Source organism: Stegastes partitus, unplaced genomic scaffold (assembly GCF_000690725.1).
Source record: "Stegastes partitus isolate 25-593 unplaced genomic scaffold, Stegastes_partitus-1.0.2 Scaffold6, whole genome shotgun sequence".
Classification (NCBI taxonomy): domain Eukaryota; kingdom Metazoa; phylum Chordata; class Actinopteri; family Pomacentridae; genus Stegastes; species Stegastes partitus.
Window position 1 is genome coordinate 291,759 of NW_007577737.1, and position 22,179 is coordinate 313,937.

The window sequence follows — 22,179 nt, forward strand, 5'->3', positions numbered from 1 at the left end:
TAACGGACAAACGTCGACACATCCCTGGAGATGGATTCGCTCATGTCGCTGGGTGCTCCCCTCAAGCAGTTCACCCGCTGCGTATCAGGGAAGAACGCCCCCGCGAAGGGAGGCACCAAGAGGAGCCAGTCGGTCCGCAGGAGCAGCTTCACGCGCAGGAAGAGCGTCAGCAGGAGGAGAAGCCTTCCCTGCAGCAGCCAGAAGGTCCCGGACTCCTGGCTCAGGTCGTACCAGGCCGAACTGAAGAGAGAGAGGTACAGAGAAAGACCACATTAGTGCAAAACATGAGAAACTATTAAAACTATGGCTGTTATTTTGTCCTTCAAGTATAAATATTATAATTAAATCTGCAGGATTTTTTTCTTTTCTGAGAATTAGATTTGTTACTGCAGTTATTTAAAAATAAAAAGATTTAGTTGGGATTTTAGAATGTTCAGTTACTGTGGTGTCATCCAGCTGAGACTCTTGGCCAGACAGCCGTGGCTTAACGAGGATAAGACTGTTCCTCACATGAATAAGCTCCTTTCCCATGTGCTGTGTCTAATGTTGCCCCGTGCCGTTTGCCAAAGGAAACGTCAGCAAGCCATCCTGGCCAAGAAGAACGCCGAGAGGACTGTGAGAAGAACTCACTTCAGGAGCCACCACTGCCTCCCAAGGGTGAGTGGACAAATACATTAACATGAGATTAAGATGCTCTGCTTGTCATTTGTCTAAATCCAACAATCTTGGCCCTCTGCAGCAGACCGCCGGGGCCAGGAAATCGGCTCCAGTAAAGGACGATTCCTTCTTTGGAGCCTTTCAGGGCCTCAGTCTGGACGGACTGATGGGAGGCGCTAACGGGTCGCCTGCTGTCGCTGCTCCTACAGCAGCTGGAGGAGATCCATGCAAAGTCATGTGAGACGCAGCATATGAAGGACAATTAGACTTTTTGAATGAGCTGCAATACTTGAAAGATTCCCAAAGGAGACTTGATGGAGAACGGTGAAGTGAAAATAAGACAGATTCTCACCTGACAACCTGAGAAGGTGCAGATTAAGTACTGTGTATTTCCTTAAATATGTTTTCTTTAGCACACACATAATGCTTGTTCTTGCTTTGTTGACATTTGTTGTATGTAAGAATCGTTGCACTGTTTCTGTCTACTTGTTCGCTGAATGATCAGAACTGTTGTCCAATATTATGGTTATAAAACTGTGAAAAACTGCTGATTCATGGGTTTTCATTTCTTAGTTTCTGCTTTGAAACCAACTTCTGATTTTGAACACTAAGAAAGTCAAATTATTTTCATCAATCTTTCCAAAACATAAACAGGAAGCAATATACAACCAACACCAGTGAGGTTGTTTGGTGGTCTCATTAACAACATTGTAATGAAACATGTAGAACTAACAGGGGTATCGAGACACTAGCTTGCATTTTTCCTGCAGACTCAGAACACAACGCTGAACATTTCTGTGAGCCGGTAGCCTGTCCAGTTCTGTTTTACAGGTACTGTGTGTAAATCCAGTAAAAGCTTGTGCAAAGAACCTATAGTTCAATCTAGTTCCTCAAAAGCATTACTGCTACATCCCTTCAAATATCCAGCTCCCACATCCTCGCTGTGAGGTGAAAACTTGACACTCAGCTTCATAAACCACAGTCAAGTCGGCTTGTTAAGACCAAGCTTTATTTAGTTTAAAAAAAAGAAAAGAACAAAAAGCAAAAATAATGGCAAACCACATTTTTTTTCATCAATTACATAAGTGGAAGATGCATCATTTCTTACACGAGACAGTTATGATCTCTGGCTCCAGGTCACAAATATGTACATTTAGAAAACCAAGTACAAAACTACGTTTTGTCAGGGTCAGGATGAGGAAGCTGTCGTGTGACGCGTATCCCGGTGACTGTGTGATGAGGATTACACAGCTGACTGCAGACGACGAGGTGACGATACACAGAACTGGGTTTTGTTGTTTTCAACAGTGGATTTGAATCTAGTGAAGTGTCCAATTTTACAGCATCATTCCCTTTGTTCCATCTTGACTTTCGGAGGCTTGAGGAAGGACCTGTTCTTTTTCTCCTTGCTCTTGCCTTTAGCCTGGAAAGTCCTCCAGCTGTCCACACGGCCGTCTCTTGTTTCCTGATGTTAAAAATAAATGATCAATTAACGGTGATGAATGCGACGTTCAGAAGCAGCGCTACGAAACAAACGTTCAGGAAATATTGAGAATGGAAAGACCAACGTTCCCTTGTTTCTGTTTTGCACTTGGCTTAAATAAAACGGCACTATTTATGGAACATAAAGCTGAAAAAAAAGGCTGTTTTGTAAACGACAACTTTTTTTATCATTCTTGTCACTGCATGCCATAAAGAGCAACAACAACCAGAACGTTTTTTCTTTTTTAAATTCTATGGCTCAAAAAAGGACAGTATGCTGCTTTGTGAAAATTCTTTTTTTTTTTTTTTTAAAACTAAACCATGTGAAACTCTGATTGCAACAGACGTGACCACTGACACCATTGCTGCATTATATCTTCCCTTCTGCTAATCTCATGCATAGAACCTTTAAGACACACCAAAAGCTTTGATCATCATGTTTACGTATTTAAGTAACCATGAGAGATGGTACCTCAAAGTTTTTCTGCCATTCTCTCTCTCGCTTTGCTTTCTCTGCCGCCTCGATTTCTTCCTCTCTTGCCCTTTTCCTTGAAAATTAGACAAAAATGCAAGAAATTCATGAGACTGTGAAAGAAAATGATTTCAAAAGCAAAGCATGAAGAGACATTTAAAGGAGCAAAACGAGGTGAGCCTCAGAGTCTTATATAGTAATTTACCTTTCATGCATTTCCTTTGCTTCCCTTTCCTTCCTCTTGATTTCCAGCTCTGCGAACAGCTTCATGGTCTGTTTATACACCGCTTGTTTGAACTGGGAAGAAAAAAGAAGTTTGAGTAAAGTCCCATATTTATTTTCAACACTGTCTAATTATTTATATGTAACACTGACTCACCAACTCTGGGTCGTCCTCCTCAACGTCCTGTGGTTTGCCGTCTTTCTTCAGCTGTTTTCTTTTCTCTTTTACCTGTCGAATAAAATCAAACATTAGATGCTGATGTAACACGGAGCAAAAACAAGCATGATATGGTTCTGGAGACCACTCACCATATGCTCCACGTATTCCTTTCCTGCATGGATCACATCTAATGCTCTCTTCTTCTGTTCTGGATCCAGTAGGAGTTTGTATGCCTTGTCCACAGCTGAAACACAATAAGAAATCCAGGTTGAATTAAAGATTTCTTTTATGAGAACATACGAAAGGAGAAAATCATTTTAGGACAGAAAACTGCACATACAGTGGCTACAAGGGTTTAATGACAGGCTTTAAAAATGTACAAAACACAAATGACCAGAAATGTAAATGTAAGAATGCATACCTTCGAAGGCTTTCTGTGCTCTGTCTGGGTCATCCTGATTTTTGTCTGGATGGACCAAAATGGACAACTGGACAGTTAAAGAGATCAAGATTAGGAATTAAAAACTCTCAGCACCTCCAGAAATAAATCGTATCTTGAAATGCCTCCAGTTTTCTCTAATCGGCTTCGCTTACCGCCCGAAATCTTTTCTTCAATTCATCATCTGTCGCCTCTGGATCAATCTGCAGCACCTGAAAATGACAGTTTATTAGGCATCAATAGCAAAGTGTCATAAGAACACTAGTGTGCTGAAATCTAGTTGTTAGAGTGATATCGCTTTGCCTCATGTCTTTGTCCACTTTGACTCCCAGTAGAGCTGTAATGTTGCTCTGTTTGAACCCTAAAAGGCCATGAAACTAACAGTGTGCTCAATCCCTGTTTGTCTTCTGGACATTATGTAGTTCGTCTGACCCAGCGTTTGTCAATAGTTTTAAAAATCGAAGCCGTCTGTCCTTGTGTGATGGAGACGATTTTGATGGAGTCTCATGTGGTGACGCGCCATCATGTTTAAATAAAGTACACTGTGAATATTGAGCTGGTAGAAATTATGATTAGACGTTTTCTTAATAGTTCAGACATGACTTTGACTGCAGTTATACGACAATAATTTGGATTTTCTGGCACAAAATAGTTATTTTAGTCACGTGTTAAGTAAAATCAGATTTTTATTTTTATGCTTACAGCCTTGGAGATTTGTCATTAAAATAGATTCAGTCAGATAAGGTATGTACTGTTATTCTAGACAGAACTATGTATGTAAACATATTCTTTCCTATAAACTAGCGATAATAAAATAGCTAATGTGTTTATTATTAATAAGTAGTCCTGAATGGATGCACTGGGTTACCTCGAAGGGGTTGAGATTGAAGTACGATGCTCCAGGTCTGAGTAGTCTGTCGATCTGCTGCTTGGAGGTTAACACAGAGTCTCTCTTCTCAATCTGCTTCACCTGTAAGATAAAAACACACAGAAGGGCCATGAAAACCTCCAAAATACAGCCAGAATTAGCCTGAAGCTATACTGTCCACGTAGATGTTCAATATTATTTTAATCCGTATGGGTGGAGGGACCATTCAGGAATGAAACCTGATGAGACAGGAGGACGCTTCATCTTTTCTGGGATCCTGACCTCATAATGTAAATATAAAACTGGTCAAGGCGTTCACTGACTGCACTGCAGCTGCTGGATAGACACCTTAAAGCACCCGCCTACAGAATAACTGACATTACGTCAACTGTTATCTATTCTAAGTGACTTGTGGTCACGTTAACTGAGAAAAAGAAAGCAAAAGCCGGGATAATCCTCGGCGATTTCGTGCTAACGCTGGAGCAGAGCTGCCCGGTGGACGTCTCAGTGAGTGTTAGCTTCTCGCCGTTAGCTGATGCTAACGTCTGCAGGGCCTCGTAGGTGATAAACACGAGAACCGTTGGCGAAGAGAGTTCGGCCGATGTCCGGAGAGAGATACAGACTTCACAAAACACAGGTTAACGTAAGCTCCGTCGTACCTCCGTGTAGAAGTTCTGAAATAATTCATCCGACACATTCTGAGTAGAGGGCTCTCCTCCGGCGGCCGCCATCTTCGATCTGGTTTACATGTGACGTAGGACACCACGTGACTACACATACATTTATTACAGGATTTGGTTTAATGCGGAACCGCAGTAATTTATTTTTAAACCACACTATTTATTCAATACGTCCATATATTAAAAAAGCACATATTAAAAAAAAAAATTAAATATTAATAAATAAAATGTAAGACACGTGCAACGCCCGATTCGCTGCGCAAAAATAAAACTGAGCTCGGTCCCACAACTGACTGAAAATTATCTATACGACGGATGCTAAACGTAATAAAGGAAACGTCGTGTTCTTATTTATCCTACTCTTAAAAAAATAGGCTGTCTCTTATTTTACATGTACAATATGGCTGCACTCCATTAGTGTTATGGACCTACTACAGTTTTAAAGAACCTCATTCACGTATTGTTCAATTTTTTCAGGTTTCTTCGTGCCTTGAGTTTTAAGTCCTGAACTTCCTCCACCCACTTGACACACCTCTGAACTCTGAAGCTTTTTGTGTCAGTGCCCCGCCCACTGCTGTATTTAGAAGCCCACATTCCAGCTGTTTGACCGGTGAAGCTCTCAATCAGAAAGCTGTTTAACATTTTATCTACTAAGCTTCATAATAAACTTCACAATCACTTTCCAAGAGGACCCAAATACAAATATCACAGTCCATGTGAAAAGAAAATGTAAATATGCACACAGAAGCATTTATTTAGGTAATAGGATGCACTCAACACTCGATTAGTTTCTTTCCCAGTGATTATGTGTTAAGGCTGGATAAGGAAGCGTCAGTCTGTGGGTCATGTGTCCAACTGTATCCTCTGCCCTGAGTGAAAAGACATTAAATGTGAGAATATTCAATAAATCAAACTCTTCACACCTCTGATGCATTCCAGTTTAGACTCCCCATTAAGATTTAATTAAGATTAAACTCCCAATTAAGACCGACAAGTTGAATAAAGCTTTATAAGACCAAATCTTCTCTGAATAGCCACTAATCCACAGTTATTTCTCACCTGGATTCTGCTGAGCCGTGACCAGGAAAGCCAGCTACTGCGAGGTTTGTGGACCTCAGTGATGCACACTTCCTCCTGCAGTGGGCCTGCAGACGCTCCCCGTGTGGAGAACACAGCTGTCCTGACTCAGTGCTAGAAAAAGGCCACACAGACAAGGACATGCTAACCAACCTCGTTAAACCAGTTTCCAAGCATCAGCATGATCATCAAACCCAACACACGGCCAGTAATACAGACTGCACTGGATTTTGTTAATCTAATAAATGCATCCCCAGTTTTATTCAGAAAAACAACTTACTGTCTCTGGGAAGTAAACGTCATAGCCAACTAGGACATCCAACATTATGCTTTAAAATATACGACGCCTAAAAATACAAACATGTTCAGTGTTAGTTGATAATGAACAGTCTTACCAATCAGTCCCTTCCAATTCTGTGAACTCATTCACATGGATGGGGGCAGCTCCTTTACTGCCTGGTGACAAGAGGCAACATATAAAGACAGTTCTGACATGAGAAGCTTTTTAAGGACACTCCAGGAATTGATGGCAGTTTATTTCTAATCAAAGTATACATCAACGACTATGCTTTCTGCTACGCTGTGGTCCCTACATTCACATCTTACCTGTAACATATAAATACTGTAGCCCTTCTACTGCCATCTTGTGGTGCTCAAGGGTAATGACATCAGTTTTGAGACGCACCCATTGTTCCAACATCAGCCAATTTCACACTATTCAACTCCGTGTCCCCACCGCCACTGGGATTAATTTAAAAAGCAGCTCGTCTAGTTGATATCAACCTACTAAATAACACGTTTTCAGCTCGTAACATGGCCAATAACCGCAGCGTCGGATAGAGAAACAATGGACCACTAGTGGAGCTGGTGTGGTGCTGCTACCTCTAGTGGCGTAGGAGGGGAAATGTCCATTCCTCCTCCAGCCCCAACCCCATTCAGAACGTGTGCAGACAGCTGCGGTGGTTTTGGTGCAGTAAGCCAAGTCGGGCAGCAGGTGTTTGCATGGTTTAAGATTTATAGCGGAGACCAAATCCTTGACTGTCAGCCTTCTGGCCGTTTAATCCAGTTTAATGAAACAGCCAATTGGCTTTTTATAATAGTGCATTGTTCTTCTGGCTTTAGGTGAAACATATTCACGTTCTCTAAACCCTAGAAAAATACTGGTAACAATTAATATTCCCACTGATTCTTCAGTCAATTTTAGTGACTTGTCTTTTTCATGGCCTGGAAAAGAAAAATCACACTCCTACCAGATAAAAAAAAAGCTTGATTCATAGGACAGCATATTAGTAAGAAAACAATAAAAACAATGTAAAATGATGGCTAATGTTTCTCCAGTGATTACATGTAGCTACAGGAGAGGAGACAGTACTCTGTGCAAGGCTAGCTCACCCTTGAGTACCGTTCAGGTGAGTTCCTCATTCTAGTGGTGCCGCTCTCAATGCTTCTCCACCTAGGCAGGTTGGAATAAGAGGACAGACACATGAAACAAAATACAATGACACCATGGCACCAAAAGGCAGAAGCTACAAACAGTTCTCTACGGTAAACACATTCTGACAGCTGATCGATGGATCGCTTGCTATGGCCGAAGGTGCGTTTTAAGAATTTTAACCCTTTGGATGTTCAGATCCTTGGTGTCTTCAAAGGGAGAGAAAAGATGGTTGAGATGATGCGCTGATTTTGGGAATGAAAAATTAACTGGAGACGACTCAGCACACAAGTAAAAAAGAAAAAAAAAGAAAAAAGTCCATTCCAACTCCAATGTGTGGCTCTAACTGATGTAAAGGTGTTAGCATCAGTGACGTCTCACCATCATCCAAAACTGTCCCCCGTCTTTAAAGGCAGTGTGAAGGTGTACAGAGTATAAGCTTCAGTAGATATCAGCCAATCGAGATAAACACTGTGCATGAGAAGATGTGCAGATGCACTGGAGCTGCAAGGCATAGAATATGTACAACTGTAAGAAGTCTGTGTTCACTCCAGCTGCTTTTATGATATTGCATCCAATAGAAAGGTGCAAAAATTGTCATCAAATATGTTATAAAGTGAAATAAGCATGCACATGAAATTGTTTTTCTTCCTTTTGTATGAATGGCAGGAAACAACATTTAATAAAAATAGGCTGAGATTTACTAAAGCATAGACTATATACCTGTGCACACAGTGTGACAGACAGAACAATCCTGGGTAATGGCAAGGAGTCACATTTACAGTTTGGTCCTTTAATCGTTGTTGGTATTGCTGTAACAAACACAACGTGACGTCTACGTGCAGGAAATTACTGCAGTCTGACATGCACTGAAGAATAAAGGGTTAAAATCCTGTTTAAACACTGCATCATCCAGACACCTTTCAAGTTCTCTTGTCCCGTTGTCTGACTGCACAATTTCAGTCTTTTAGGATTCTCCTTTGAGGGGAAAAAAATTTGACTTGGAAAAAGATGATCTTCTTTCAAATGTGAGAATTGTAGGTTCAAATCAAATACTGAACGACAACACTGAATTTGAGTATCTGACAATTGACTGATGCTCAGCTGAGTTTTATTGAAACGGAACAAACGTAAAAGTTATAAATACAAAGAACATCAGAGAACAAACTGCTATGGCTCTTAAGGTAGGCCAAACCAAATTCTACCGGGCAAGTTTAAAGAAAACATAGGAAGTTATGGTATCAGTTTTAAAAAAACACAATTTGTCTATCTCTAGAAATGCTAGGCATACACTTTGAACATTACAAAACTTTGATTTTCTTCCTTCCTGTGGATTCTTTTCTCCACCATTGCAAAAAATGAAGTATGAAGCTCTAACCATATGCATTTATTTACAAGCAAGTCCCTAAGCAACTATGAGAAACCACAAATAAAGAGAGTACAAGAAGGAGAGGGGAGGAGGGGGGCATGGACAAAAACTTCCTGCAAGGCAATATTCATTATTTAATGTCCTCTCAGACTTTTGAGAATGAATGTCCATTTTTTTGTAAATGTTCATTGTTGGCTTTAAAACAAACAGGAACAAAAAGTAACAATAAAAGTGTTTTTTTTGTGTTTTTTAAAGACACATGTCCCAATGTAACCGTAGGAGTAAGAAATGATTCACCACAACGGTTACGCTCATTTCTTCAGCCAAAAGGCTTTCCAGCCAATCATCTCGAGCCAATTCTGGGGCCTGTCCGTTTTTTCTGAGATATATGTACAGATTTTTTTTTTCTCGAGGGATGAAGAATAAAAAGTCAATCAAAAAATTGTGGCCAATCTCCTGTTTTTTTTTTCTTTTTGTTGTTGTTTTTCTCTTTTTTTGTTGTCACTTTGCCAAATACCTTTGGGTGCATCTACTTCCACTGCTGCCCATAAGAATCCTGTGAAAACTCCATGGTGTCATTACTGTAACCATAGTTACCGGAATAGTCGGCCCCTTGCTGCAGGGGCTGCTGGGCGATGGGCTGGGACCCCCAGTTCTGTTGGTTGTTGGTCTGGCGGCGCTTGGAGTCAGGCTGGTTAAACACGTCTGCCTTCCTCTTTCCGCCGACGTTCCCGCCGCGATTGCCCCGGGCCCCGCGAGGACCACGGCCCCTCTGAGGCTGGAAAGGGGCTCCCCGGCCTCCTCGGCCACCCCTCGGACCTCCAAGGGGCGGCCCTCTTTGGGCGTAGCCACCCCGGCCTCGTGCCGGTGGAGCTCCGCGAGCCCGAGGAGGAGGAGGCCCTCCCCTGCTGGGACGAGTGCCACGGCCCCTCATGCTGTACACATCTTCATAGCCGTAGTAAGGGTCTTCATAGCCACCACGGTAGTCATGATAATCGTAGCCATAGTAGTCATCATAGTAGTCCTCATAGCCATAGTAATCTGGTGGATAGGCATAGCCCCCTCGGCCACCACGACCCCTGCCTCTGCCTGGTGGCGGCATGCGTGGAGGTGGGTAGTAGTAGTAGTCATCATACCTGCAGGGAAGAGGATAGAGTTGCATGCATTTGATTCCTTGCATGAGAGCAAGTCATGCAGTGGACCAGTCACATGTCTCTGTCTGACTCACCCTGCATTCCTAGTGGTCTGCCGAGCTGCTTGGCGCTCTTTCCTCTTCTTGTCTGGGGGCTTTGCCAGGACGATCTCAATTTCCTCTCCTCCTAGCTCCTTCCCGTTCATTTCATCCATTGCCTAACCGAGCGGAAACAATCCATTACTGCAATGTACACAGAATAACAACACATGCAAAATGTGTTAACCAAAGCATGAAAAACCCACCTTCACCGCAGCATCCCTTTCTTCAAAGTGGACAAAAGCGTAGTCTTTCAATTTCTTCACTCGCTCCAGCTTCCCAAACTGAGAGAAGGTCTTCTCAAGGAGCTCTTCAGTCACTGCTGTGGCCAGCTTCCTTACAAAGAGCACCTTCACCTGTGATGGCAAGAAAAACCCCATGTTCATTACCTCAAGAAGACAGCATGTTTGTGGTATACTAAAGAGCAGAACAAAAACATTGCTAACCTTGGCCATGACCTCTGGATCTGGTTCGGCAACAGGGTCAGCCCACTCCACAGTGACTGGGTTCCCCCACACCTTGACCTTGCCACTCATTAGGCGGCGGCGAGCCTGTGCTGCAGACTTGTGGTCTTCGTACTCCAGAAAACAGAAGCCACGGTTCTTCTTCTTGTCATCTGGCTGATGGTACAATATCACCTCCTGGAGACCCTCTGCAAGGTAAACAATATTTCAGTCTATCCTCTTTCATGACTGATCATTTGTTCCTGACACAAATCCATTCTTGTGTGTTTGAGACAAACCTGTGACTTTGCCGAAGTCTTCCAATATACTTTCTCTTGTCTTGTTCTTTGGAATTGATCCGACAAACAGGCGATTGTTTGCAACAGATATACACACTCCCAAGTACTTGCCAGGGCGGATTTCATGGTTATCACACTGAATATGGAACAAAGAGAACAGACACATTATCAACTGAGTGACATGAATTGCAAAAAATATTTGAAGCATGAAGTCATTAGAACCTTCTTTAGAGTAAATCTCCTTTAGTACATCAGACTATTTTCCAAAATGTGGGCTGAACATGGTTCTACTGAACCTGCCGTACTACTTACAAGCTTCACAGCCTTTTGTGCATCATCCTTATTGCAGTATGTGATGAAGGCATAACCTCTGTTCTGACCAGACAGAGGGTCCATCATTAGCCTGAGGTCCCATATGGGACCAGCAGACTCAAAGAGTGGCACCAGCTCATCTTCATACAGATCCCTTGGGATTTTGCCAACAAACACCTGATGAAGAGAAAAAGCACAATATATAATATAATAGCATGATATTTAAAATTCTTTATGATTTATTATTCAAACATCAGAGCCTTGAAAACCATGACAGACTGGTTACAGCTATCTCCATCAATGTTCTACCTCAGTTCCAATCCCTGGCTGTGTTCCTTTGAACACGTCCTCAGGTGGGGGGCCTCCATATTTCCTCTGCCCTGTAGTGACGTCCAGGGTGTAACCTGTCCTCTCCAATAGAGCCTGGAAAACACACAAAAAACAAACATGAACCGACCTGTGGCAGCAGAGGCATGTTTAAATGACATTGACGCTGACCGTCTACACAAAAGAGCTCAGCCAATTCACTTTGTTTACCTTTATTTTAGCCTCATCTGGGCCCTTGGTGGACTCTTGTACTTTACTTCCTTGTTTTTCTCTCTGTCTGTAGGTCTTCATGACTCCACAAAGGAAAGCACTTTTGTTCTACATTAAAAAAAAAAAAAAAAAAAAAGCATATTACTGTGTGCAACATTCCACATTAACATAAAACTCCTCTCAAGGGCAACAAGGGATGTAATCCATCCATGTGGGTACCTGTACGTGGGACAGGTCACTCTCTTTGAACTGCTGCAGCACAGTGAGCGCTCCCTCCTCATTGAACTCCCGCAGTGCATCAATAGCCCTTTCGTCCAGGTCGACATATGCCACCAAGCCTGGAGTCACAAGACACGTTCACCGTCAGACTCGGCTACACCGGACACCTGTATCACTCACACCGAGCACATGACACTGACATTGCAAGCACCCACCTGTCTGGAAGATGTTATCTAGACTTTCAGCCACCTTCTGGGGCAGCCCGGCATCAATGAGCGTCTGGTAGTTCTCTGTGTGTGTTGTTGTCACATCCATGGGCTCTTCCTCCTCCTTTGCCGGGGCAGAACTACCGTTCACCTCAGCGGCAGCCATTCTCCTATAATGCAACCAAAGAAAAACTGTCATGTTAAATTATGTTTCCTATTGAGGAACAACAAATACAAGCATGCACTGCTCTGCATTGCACGAAAGTTTTTAACAATAACAATGTTGATGTCTGAAATTTCTGTCCAGCCTTTTAAACCCATTACTGCAGTGTTAGATTTCAATACAGGGCAATTGTGGCGCTCAGAATAGCGGCAGCTGCACACATGGCACATAAACACCGTTTTATAATGTTTACCCATTGTAAAGGTAACACAATCTGGACACTTGAAGAAAGCACCGACAGCCACAGTCCCGCCCCCTTCACATGCAGCTTGCTAAGCTAGCGGTATGATCACATCTCTGTAAATCTACATGCACAAGCTTTTACTGGATTTCTACAGTCGGATAACGCTGCAAAGTTAACAATTCCCAGCACTTGACAAACACACGCGCGTTATTCTCATTCCAGGGCAGACAGGGATAGCGGTTAGCGCTCTGGCTAGCTAACGAGCTTATACGAAGGCCGCGCCGTGCAGAAAGACACCTCTCACAAATCAAACACACACGCTCCGTACAGGGTGCAAACAGATAGTTAGCGAAACTTACCAGTCTAATTCAGGCAACTAACTGCGGTGCGTGCTAAAATGTGAAACGATTAAGTTGCCGGACATACAAAAATGTCTAATAAGAAGAATAACGTTTGAGTCTAACCCACGAGACAAATTTCCAGACAGCTACGGTCTCGTCGTCGGCTCGCCCGAACAACGCCACCGCTCGGCAACCATCGCGAGATGTGAAGGAAAAGTCGCGAAGTGAGGCTGGTGTGTTCGTTTCCCCCAAGCAGGACAGCCGTTTTCAGGTTGTGTATGAGAAGCAGAGAAATGTTTTAATACAAATACCTACTTCACTAATGGTACCGAATAATGTCAATCAAATGCCAACAAGTTAATTAGTGATAGTTTGGTCCCAGCGAAGTAGACGTGCAATTCAAACTACGCGGGCAGCGCAGGTCCACAAAACAAGCGCTTCCACATCAACACTCCAACCAGAGAGGTTGAACTTTGACTGGCACGACTTTAGCCCAATAAAATGCACCTGTTTGTACTCCATACAGGATCAGCCTCATTTTTCTGGACTACTTTAAAGCGCAATGAATGAGTGAGTTTAACAACAAAAGAGGGATAGGCAATGATTCACACAAATTCCAAAGCTTTAAAAGAATGCGAAAAATTAATTGCTTTATTGTTGTTGTTTTTTTTTTTTTTAAAGTTTTCATGGTGATGTCAGTATGACGTCTCACAGACCTCAGGACCTGCCTTGACCAGTAGAAGATCAATCATTATCTGATAATCATTGACTTGTTAATAAGAAGGTTGGATTCTCAGGAGGAGGAATCACAACAAGCCTCTGAGCTTCAGTCATCGTGTTTGAGCTTTCGGATTTTGCCCTGGTGGCGGTTGATCTCCTTCTGTAGGCGCTCGATCTCCTTTTTGTGGTGCTCAATCTCCTCTGCATGATGCTTTCTCAGCGCCTCCATCTGCTCCCTTTCCTTCTGCCTGCAGGGGGGCAACAAAATGAAGAGAAACTCGGTTAAAAAGGTGGAAAACTAAGGATACAGGCACGAGTGCAACTACTAATACAACGTTGTTGCTCACCTGAAGTACCGCTCCTCCTCTGCTGCTTCTCTCTTTCCAAATGCACCTCCTGCCTCCCTTATAGAGCCTCCTCCACCTCCGCCTTTCCCTACTCCCTTTCCCAACTCACCAAGCTGGAAGACACAGAGGTAATATTATATGTTGACGCAAAAGCATCACAATGTGTAGTAGTTGTAATTCCAAGTCTTTCCTTTTCTTTGTTATATAAAAAGTTTTGAAAAGACCCTTTCAGGTTTGCAAAGTTAAGGAAGTTCACTTAATTTGTTTTCCTTTCTACCCATGTAATGAATTCACAATAAGTATAAAAGGCTCCTACAGCAGCAAGCTTTAGAGTTGCCTCGTTTTCTGTATTCACTGGTTATAAAATGTGATCTAATCTTCTTCTCATGCACAAATATAGATGAATACTATGTGCTTTAGTTAATAATGCACAAACTTTTATAATCTTTATTGTGCACACCCACAGCTCATTGGATTTAATAACTGGTCAAATCTTCTTTTGACCTACACGATGAGAATTTTTGATCACTCTTCCTTTGCAAACTGCCTCAGCTCAGTGCTACTCTTTCTGGTGTGAATGATCAAAGGCAATTCCACAGCATTTCTTTTGAGTTAGGGTCTGACTGTTTGTTTTTTTTGGAAAGCAGTGGCTTTCTCCATCGTGTCCTGCCACGCAAGCAACCGTACATCATGATTTGACTCACAAAAAGAGGTGTTTACCTGCCCCAATGCCTCCTTTAAGCCTCTTAAACGTCTTTTTTTAAACTCACTGAGTATTCTGAATTGTGCCTTTGGAGCCATCTCAGGTCAGCACCTACTTGGAAGGAGATGCTCCCTGTTGCAGACAACCTGCAAGCTGACCGATCCGAGATTAATATTAGGAGCTTTAGTTTAAAAAAAAAACAAACAAAAAAAACAACTAGACTTCTCTTTTAGGATCCTAAAAACATTTCAGCTGTCTTCCAAGAACTAAAGGAGCCTCTTGAATGAGAAGTGGAAGGTCTTCAGGAACCAAAAAGAGAAGTCCAGTTGTTTTCTATTGAAGCCTCTGAATGAGAATCTACTCACTGTGTAACCAGCTTTATGCAAAAAAAAACCTATTTCTAATTTGTAAGTCTTTTGAGCCCACCAAATTCTGATTCACTGACTGGGTTTGCCAGCTCTTGTTAATCTGTGAATGTCTGTATCCAGAACATTACAATGATATATGTGTGGCTGGTTCATAACTGTCACTCAGGTGAAGATTTGGCCATAATATAGGACAAATGTTTTAAAAAAATGCAGGTTTCAAAAGCTTCACTTACTGTTTTCTTGACACTGTATTTGCTCACATTATAAACAAATGCACTAATTTAAATTCTCTCTGATTGTCTCCAACTAATACCAACAACTGAACAACTGATTATTGCTGCACACTTGGGTAAATATCTCCATAAACCAACTGATATAGAGACAAAAACGTGAAATGAGTCCTATATGATCCATGCATTTCAATGTCTGTTACTTACATTAAAGCCATAAGGAATATGGCTGCTTACATCTTTTATTTAATCACCAAATATATTGATTTTTTGAGAGTCTGCAGGTGAAAGTTAGCTTGTATGGCTCAATGAGGCACATTTACATGATGCAACCAAGTGTGTATGTTACCTAATGTGTTATTTCCCTTCTTAATTAAAGCCAAAAGCAGAAAAGAAAATCAAGATAACGGCTGGCTGCACAAGCAGTTAGCAACCAGCAGGCTTCGACCGACCATTATTGATATGGCAGATATTAGCAAGCTAATGCTAACATCCAAAAAAGTGTCCCCGGTGCAGCAGAGTTTACCTGATCGGATGCCATCCTGATCTGAGAGGCGACGCACCTCCGCAGGTCGGCTCTCAGGAGAAGTCTTGTCATGACAGCTCAGAAATGAATGAGTGTCACTTCGAAATACACGGAGAGAGAAAAGTTCAGTGTGCCTCTCTTGGTGCCTCAAAATGCGGAAATTTGAAGTAAACGTCTGAAATGGGCGTGGAGACAACTTTCTGCGGCGCTGCTGCCTCCAGCTGGTGAGGGGGGAGAACTGCACCCAGTCGTCCTCACGTGTTCATCTCATTCCATTAAAGAAAAGGCAAAATTCACAATAGTCACTCAAATAACTAGAAACTGAAAATAAATAAATAAATAAAAATTTTCTAAATGATAATTTAGTGAAAAAAATATTGCTTTTGAATTGTGGTTGAAAACAAAAACAAAAAAAACAACAAAAAACTGACAAATTAGAGCACTTTGCTGATGAGCAGTGGGCCAGAATACCTGTCAACAGGTGCACAAGTCTGACTGAGAGTTACAGGAAACACATGATGGCAGTGATTGGCTCAAAGGGTTGTTCAACAAAATATCAGTTTACGGGTCCCATCATGCTTGTTTGCTTTTTGTTTGTTTGTTTGTTTTAAAAAATATATTTCTGTTGAAGCACGATTCAAAAGCAATGTCATGATTTTCATTAAATTTTTATTTATTATTACTTTCGTCACTTTCAACTTATTTCAGTCACAGCTGTTTTTTTCCCCCCTTCTTTAATGGGAGGGTATGAATAACTTTGAGGATGACTGTACACTGTGATGGGTGAGGTGAAATTTAATTAGTGGTGGAAGAAATATTCAGATCCTTTACTGATTAACTAACTGATTTGCTCCCTATGACTGATGTGTTATTAATATAATTTATATAAGCCTTTAATAATCCCATAGTGAGGACATTTCAAGTGATGCAGCAGCTAATGGGATAGTGCAAACATGAGCAGAAGAAAAAATAAACTAAAATATATATAAGCACTGATTGTTCCACATGTGGGTATTCAGATATTGCACAGATTTCTCTCAACACATTATACACGGCAACATTATTAGATTATTAATATTAAGGAATCTATGGCATGTTTTACCTAATTAAGTTTTGTACACAGGGCAGCGCATAAATCTGAAGTGTTGTGACAAATCTGTTTCGAGTACGTGAACTTTTTCTATAAGCTTAGATTTTTGCTGAGATACTGGATTGTTAGAACATTTCTGAAATAAAACTATGTGAGAAGTTTAAGGGGGAAAAGAAAACGTGACCCTGACTGCTTTTAGTTAAGAAGCCCCGATAGTTGGAACCGACTGGTTTAATCCTCTGCGATGTCTTGTTTTGTAAAAGCTTCGTGTTAAACCTTTTTCCTAGAAGTAGCTGTCTGGTTAATGTAGATGAGTAGAAATCTTTCCTAATGAAATGTGTTGGAGTGAGTGTGTGAAGTGGCATAAAATGGAAATACTCAAACTAAGTGAAATTGCACTTAAGTTCAGTGCTTCAGTAAACGTACTTTCCACCATTGAATTTAATTTCTAGTTTGACATACTTTCTTGTATAAGTAGGCATTACACTATGTTTACAGGAGATCTCCTGGAAAGAAATGTGGTATAAATGAAATAAACAAAGAACCGTATCACTGAACGTTATCATATCTTTTATATTCAGGTTATTTTGAACTGCTTTCTTGTAGAGACTTTAAATTTGTTCCTGTTTGCCTGACCTGCAGTGTGCTGACTGAAAGACTGTATGTTGCAATTATGTTGATAATTGTCATTTGAGTTCGTGTTTTCTTATAATCAGCACCAATTACACAAGTCAAAAACTAATACAATAAAGCATGACTTAATCCTCATGCAATATGTTCAATGAAACTTTTCTTATTGCTATGTTGCTAAACGGGCTGCAAGGTGGCTCGGTGGTTGCCTCACAGCAAGAAGGTCGTCGGTTCATGTCCCAATGAAGACACCCGGGATCTTTCTGCGTGGAGTCTCCATGTTCTCCCCGTGCAGCGTGGGTTCTCTCCGGGTTCTCTGGCTTCCTCCCACAGTCCAGAAACATGCTAATGATTCTAAATTGTCCGTGAGTGAGTGTGCTTGGTTGTCTGTCTCTAAGTGTAGCCCTGTGATAGACTGGCTACCTGTCCAGGTGAACCTGCCTTCACCCTGAGTCAGCTGGGATAGACTCCAGCCCCCCATGACCCTGGTGAGGACTAAGGTGTAGAGATGATGGATGGATGGATATTGTGCAGAAATAAGCTATATTCCTAAAGTTTATATTCAGTTTTCAGCGTGATTAATCCACAATTTCATCCATCGTTTCACCCAACAGGTCAAGCATTTACAAACATTACATTAATTCTTGCCTGGTATCAAATCTGACAACAAAGATAAGTGGGGAAAACACGCAAGCTGTCGTCATCTGTGGCAGATTCTGTATTTGTGTCTGATGCAGGTAAACTTTTCAACAATATGAAATACAGACAGAGAGTGCTCATCTCCTAAGTGCTGAATGAGACGCACTCAGCGGCACAAAGGGGAGAGCGTTGCACGGTGAGGACATGTGGTGGGTGTTCAGTACAAATGAGTCATAATGGAGTCCCATTGATAAAGAACCCCGCCCCACTCGACAGTACTCACCCCAGCATGTTGTGGTGTGAGCTCACCGTCCCCGACACTCCCTCTTTCATCTTCGGAATCCAGCAGAGTTGAGGGTCAACAAGCAAGTGTTGGCGTGGTGCTGTTGTGATGACGTGCTGTGTCCCTTTATCAAGCTGTTGAGTTCGGCAGTGGCCATGATGATGTGGAAGTAAAAAAAAGAAGAAAAAAAAAGCACTCAAACCTGTTGGGCCAATGTATTCTGTGCAGCTTCCTCAGCCTGGAAATAAGAAGGGCAGAAAACACAGAGATGGGATGCATGAAGGTTTGTATACAACCTGGAAACTGTGCAGTGAAATGTGAAGAAGGTCAACGAGAAAACACTTGTGTTGTTTGGTTTCCAAAGCAAAGAAGGCCTGTTTCCATTCCCAGGTTAGATCTCACAATTTTACAGGCAGACTTCGAGCATTTCTTTATACACATCAGTGAGAGGAAGCTGCACAGCTGAGGTAGTAACAGTCTTGGAACAAATGGTGGCAGTGTGCACTCATACAGATGGACGACATCTGCTCTCACACACAGGGAATATAGAATAAGCCACCTTTAATATAGTTATTTAGTAAGTTATGGTTTATTTACTCCGGAAATCTCATTGCGATCGAGATTTCTTCTGCAAAAAACATCACAAAAATGAAATTCATCTACAAAAACAGCCACCTCGCGCGTACAAAAACACGCCGCCACGCTAATTGAAGCAAACATCATTATAAATATGAGCTGGTAAAGCTTCAAAGTCTCTCGGAGGAGCGAGCGTCTTAAACTTTAAGCTGTGCTGCGGCGTTGAGGTGCATATACCGAGAATGTTCTCCTGTAATGGACGTCAGCAAGTGCCGCTCTCATTTTGCTGCAAATGAGGATAGAAATTGAGGTTCTTATAGAAAAACGAATGATGCAGTGCAGCAGTCATTACTGGACAGAACGCTACCGTATTTCCACAGAGGGAACTAACTCCGCTGTATTTCTCACATAACTCCACTGCGACAGCCACGAAGGAAATAATGTATGAGGAATGCTTCAAAAATACAGTCAAAATGAGCAGCATTTTTGCACATTTCTTATTGAATATGCACATGTTTGCCATCACTTATGAGCACATGTTAAATTGAGGCTGTTTTTACTTTATGTTGAGAGAAAATATCAGCTGCTGCACTGAGTCAAGCTGAACTTTGAGGGTTGTTTCTGTGTGCTGGGGTGCATTTCTTTTTCCTTCTATGGTCATATACGGACTTCCGGTCCACAGGATGCATAGCAGCAAGTTACCTGAATCCTTTCAGAGCTGCTCACCTCGCTGGCTCAAGTGTTGCCATAGGAAATAGTATCCTGGCAACAGCACTAACCTGAGCAAAGACAAAGTAAGGTCATGCAGACAACAAGATGTGGCACAGTGTTCCTGTATTAACAATCCGCTTTCAAAACCTCTGCTTGCAAGGACATTCATTAAAATTTCGTCATCATATCCTTTCAGCGTTTTGCATTTTCATTCCGTATAACATTTAACGTGAACTCACATTACATTTGCATGGCTCCATTTGCCAACCTTTTCAGTGCAGGCTTTTATGAATCCACATGTTTGGGTGTCATGCATAATGCCTGTAATCTGCTTCCCTTTGCCAGTGCATCGATAATTTCACGAATTAGCGATCCCATTAGAAATTTATTCATACCTCTGGGAAAAAAAACGCGTGTTGATATCACCTCTGTATCCGAACCTTTTGTTTTGTTCCAACACTTATTATTGAGACAACAGCATCGTGTTCGCGTGGAGTTACTTAGCGTGAGGCACTGAAATGGCAAACATGCTTCTTTTGTAAAAAACCTCACCTTTGCTCTCTGCTGGTAAGATCCAGTAACCTTACTGGAGTTCCCTGGATCTTGGTAGAACTGGTTTCATGCACCTGCAAGCCGGATTCTTTCACATCTCTTGGAGACTTTAAGCATCACTGTCTGTTGCTTTCTACGACTCTTGCAATTATTGTTTTTGTGTTAATTCTCGTGATTATCTTGCCTTAGCTGTGTTCTGTTTACCTTATCGAGCGAAGTTTGTGCGGTTGCATAAGAGCTGCAATTCGAGGAACTGTAATGTTTTGTAATATTAAACCTTTGCTTTGTTCTTCAAAAGTATTAAAACTTCCTGATCTCCTTTGTGTGCGTTCGGCTTATCTGTTTCTCAGGGTCTGCTGGTGCTGAAGCTCCTGTTGCTAATAGCCCTCATGAGCCGCCTGGATGCTGGCACTGTTGCCATGGCGACCGTCGAGATTGATAAAGGGGGGTCCAGATTCTCTGTGTTCTGTACATACAAGGTCTTTTGGCTCAGTCACAGCGGGAGACATTACCTACTGGCTTCATAGGCGGCTTGGCAGCAATTAAAAGGGAAATCGACTCATTTAGCAAACTGAGTGCATTGTGAAGGATGCGTCCAAAAACTAGCTGTTAGCTCTTTTGAAACATTGAGATAATGGTCACTTATTCCAAACTTGGCATCCCAGACTCTCCTGACTTCACTGACACAAACATTATGAGACTCTACAGCAATGTTCGTGGCTCTTTTGGGCTCCATTTACACACAGTCAGTCACAATCTGAGCTAAATGCTAATATCAACGTGCTAACATAATCACAATGACAATTATATAATGGCATTTATTTTGTTTTTACCAAATAAGAATCTTGTGTCCACAATCTTTGATTAGCAGGCTAGCATTTACTAATCGCAGCACCCCCATATTGTGCCCCTTTTTACGCAAATTAATCAAAGTCTCACATGACCCCAGAGTGCGTCCTTTGGTTTTATCAGCTCAAAATACTGCAAGGTAGTTAATTTCAACACGACTGTACAACATCTAGCTTTATTCCTGTTCTAAACAGGGTAGTTTGCTCTGAAAACCGATGAGACGTTGCTGCTCCTGCCCCCTGTAGGAACAAAACTCTGTCTGTAGTTAACAGCTTGAGCTGGATGGCTATCGATGAGTTGAATGCTACGTAGTGTCGTGTTGAATTCTTGTAAAGCTGACACGCTAACTAGTTGTGGGGAGGTTTGGCTGTTTGTAACAAAACACAACACCAATGTGAATAATGCATGTGTGCACCAGCAAGCCATTCAAGAGCATTTAACCCAAACCAAACCATGGATCGGCAGAGTTTTTTGGATGTCAGTTCAAAATGTTCTCAAACTGCTGCTTGTCCCACCAACCCGGTCAGCATTTATGTTCTCGTGTTTGTTGTCTTTTTGTCTCTACTTTTACCCACTCTCCAACCAGTTGAGGCAGAAAACTTCCCTCCCTGAGCCTGGTTCTGCTGGAGGCCTCGTCATGCTAAAAATGATTGATGAAGATTCTTAGTCATCCAGGTCATGGTTATTCTTGTAGTTTAATCGTAACAACTGGACTTGTGAGTTTCTTGAAGTGTTTCACCTCTCATCCAAGAGGCTTCATCAGTTCTGAAACCTATCCTTAAGGAGCCATGAACACTGAGTCTCCATTTTAAGTAGGGATTTGTTGCTCCTCCCCCTCGTTATGTGAGTTGTTAGTGCCTCCTCTGCCACAATGGGGTTCGTTAGGGTCTTTGTGGCTGGGTAAGAATGGTTTTCATCTTCCTGGAGAGAGGTCTTAGGACTGAATTGTAAACAGGTGAGAGGTGATGCCTCAGACTTCCACCTCTGCTGAGGAATTGTTTGACATAGATGGCTTCTGTCACTCCTCTCTCAAACCATCTGTCCTCCCTGGCCAAAATCTGTGCATTATTATCTTAATTTGAATAGGGTCTTAACTTTACCT

General features: G+C 42.0%; 3 protein-coding genes across 7 annotated transcripts; all 3 read right to left on the reverse strand.

Annotated features, from left to right (window-relative positions):
* Positions 1-1,644: 1,644 nt before the first annotated feature.
* On the reverse strand, positions 1,645-5,624 carry dnajc8 (DnaJ (Hsp40) homolog, subfamily C, member 8). The gene is made up of 9 exons (XM_008280637.1): positions 4,960-5,624; positions 4,301-4,402; positions 3,588-3,644; positions 3,415-3,481; positions 3,143-3,237; positions 2,991-3,062; positions 2,817-2,908; positions 2,612-2,687; positions 1,645-2,122 (listed from the first exon to the last, which is right to left on the reverse strand). Exons 1-9 carry the CDS (start codon positions 5,029-5,031, stop codon positions 2,003-2,005), a joined length of 753 nt encoding a protein of 250 aa, XP_008278859.1. The 5' UTR covers positions 5,032-5,624; the 3' UTR covers positions 1,645-2,002.
* A 90-nt stretch (positions 5,625-5,714) lies between these two features.
* LOC103356450 (heterogeneous nuclear ribonucleoprotein R) lies at positions 5,715-13,385 on the reverse strand. 5 transcript variants are annotated; one of them, XM_008280625.1, is made up of 14 exons: positions 12,115-12,860; positions 11,900-12,018; positions 11,681-11,788; positions 11,453-11,566; positions 11,144-11,320; positions 10,832-10,967; positions 10,536-10,741; positions 10,296-10,445; positions 10,087-10,208; positions 9,456-9,994; positions 7,450-7,510; positions 6,453-6,513; positions 6,040-6,171; positions 5,715-5,844 (listed from the first exon to the last, which is right to left on the reverse strand). In XM_008280625.1, the coding sequence occupies exons 1-11, from the start codon at positions 12,302-12,304 to the stop codon at positions 7,476-7,478; spliced, it is 1,896 nt and encodes a 631-aa protein (XP_008278847.1). In that variant the 5' UTR covers positions 12,305-12,860; the 3' UTR covers positions 5,715-5,844; positions 6,040-6,171; positions 6,453-6,513; positions 7,450-7,475. The 5 variants fall into 5 exon arrangements, with proteins under 5 accessions (XP_008278847.1, XP_008278824.1, XP_008278840.1 ...); XM_008280602.1 differs by having other exon boundaries at positions 5,715-5,849; XM_008280618.1 differs by lacking the exons at positions 5,715-5,844; positions 6,040-6,171; positions 6,453-6,513; positions 7,450-7,510 and adding an exon at positions 12,977-13,385 and having other exon boundaries at positions 8,563-9,994; positions 12,115-12,275.
* A 91-nt stretch (positions 13,386-13,476) lies between these two features.
* Positions 13,477-15,925, reverse strand: atp5if1a (ATP synthase inhibitory factor subunit 1a). The gene is made up of 3 exons (XM_008280648.1): positions 15,748-15,925; positions 13,921-14,033; positions 13,477-13,821 (listed from the first exon to the last, which is right to left on the reverse strand). Exons 1-3 carry the CDS (start codon positions 15,817-15,819, stop codon positions 13,680-13,682), a joined length of 327 nt encoding a protein of 108 aa, XP_008278870.1. The 5' UTR covers positions 15,820-15,925; the 3' UTR covers positions 13,477-13,679.
* Positions 15,926-22,179: the final 6,254 nt, after the last annotated feature.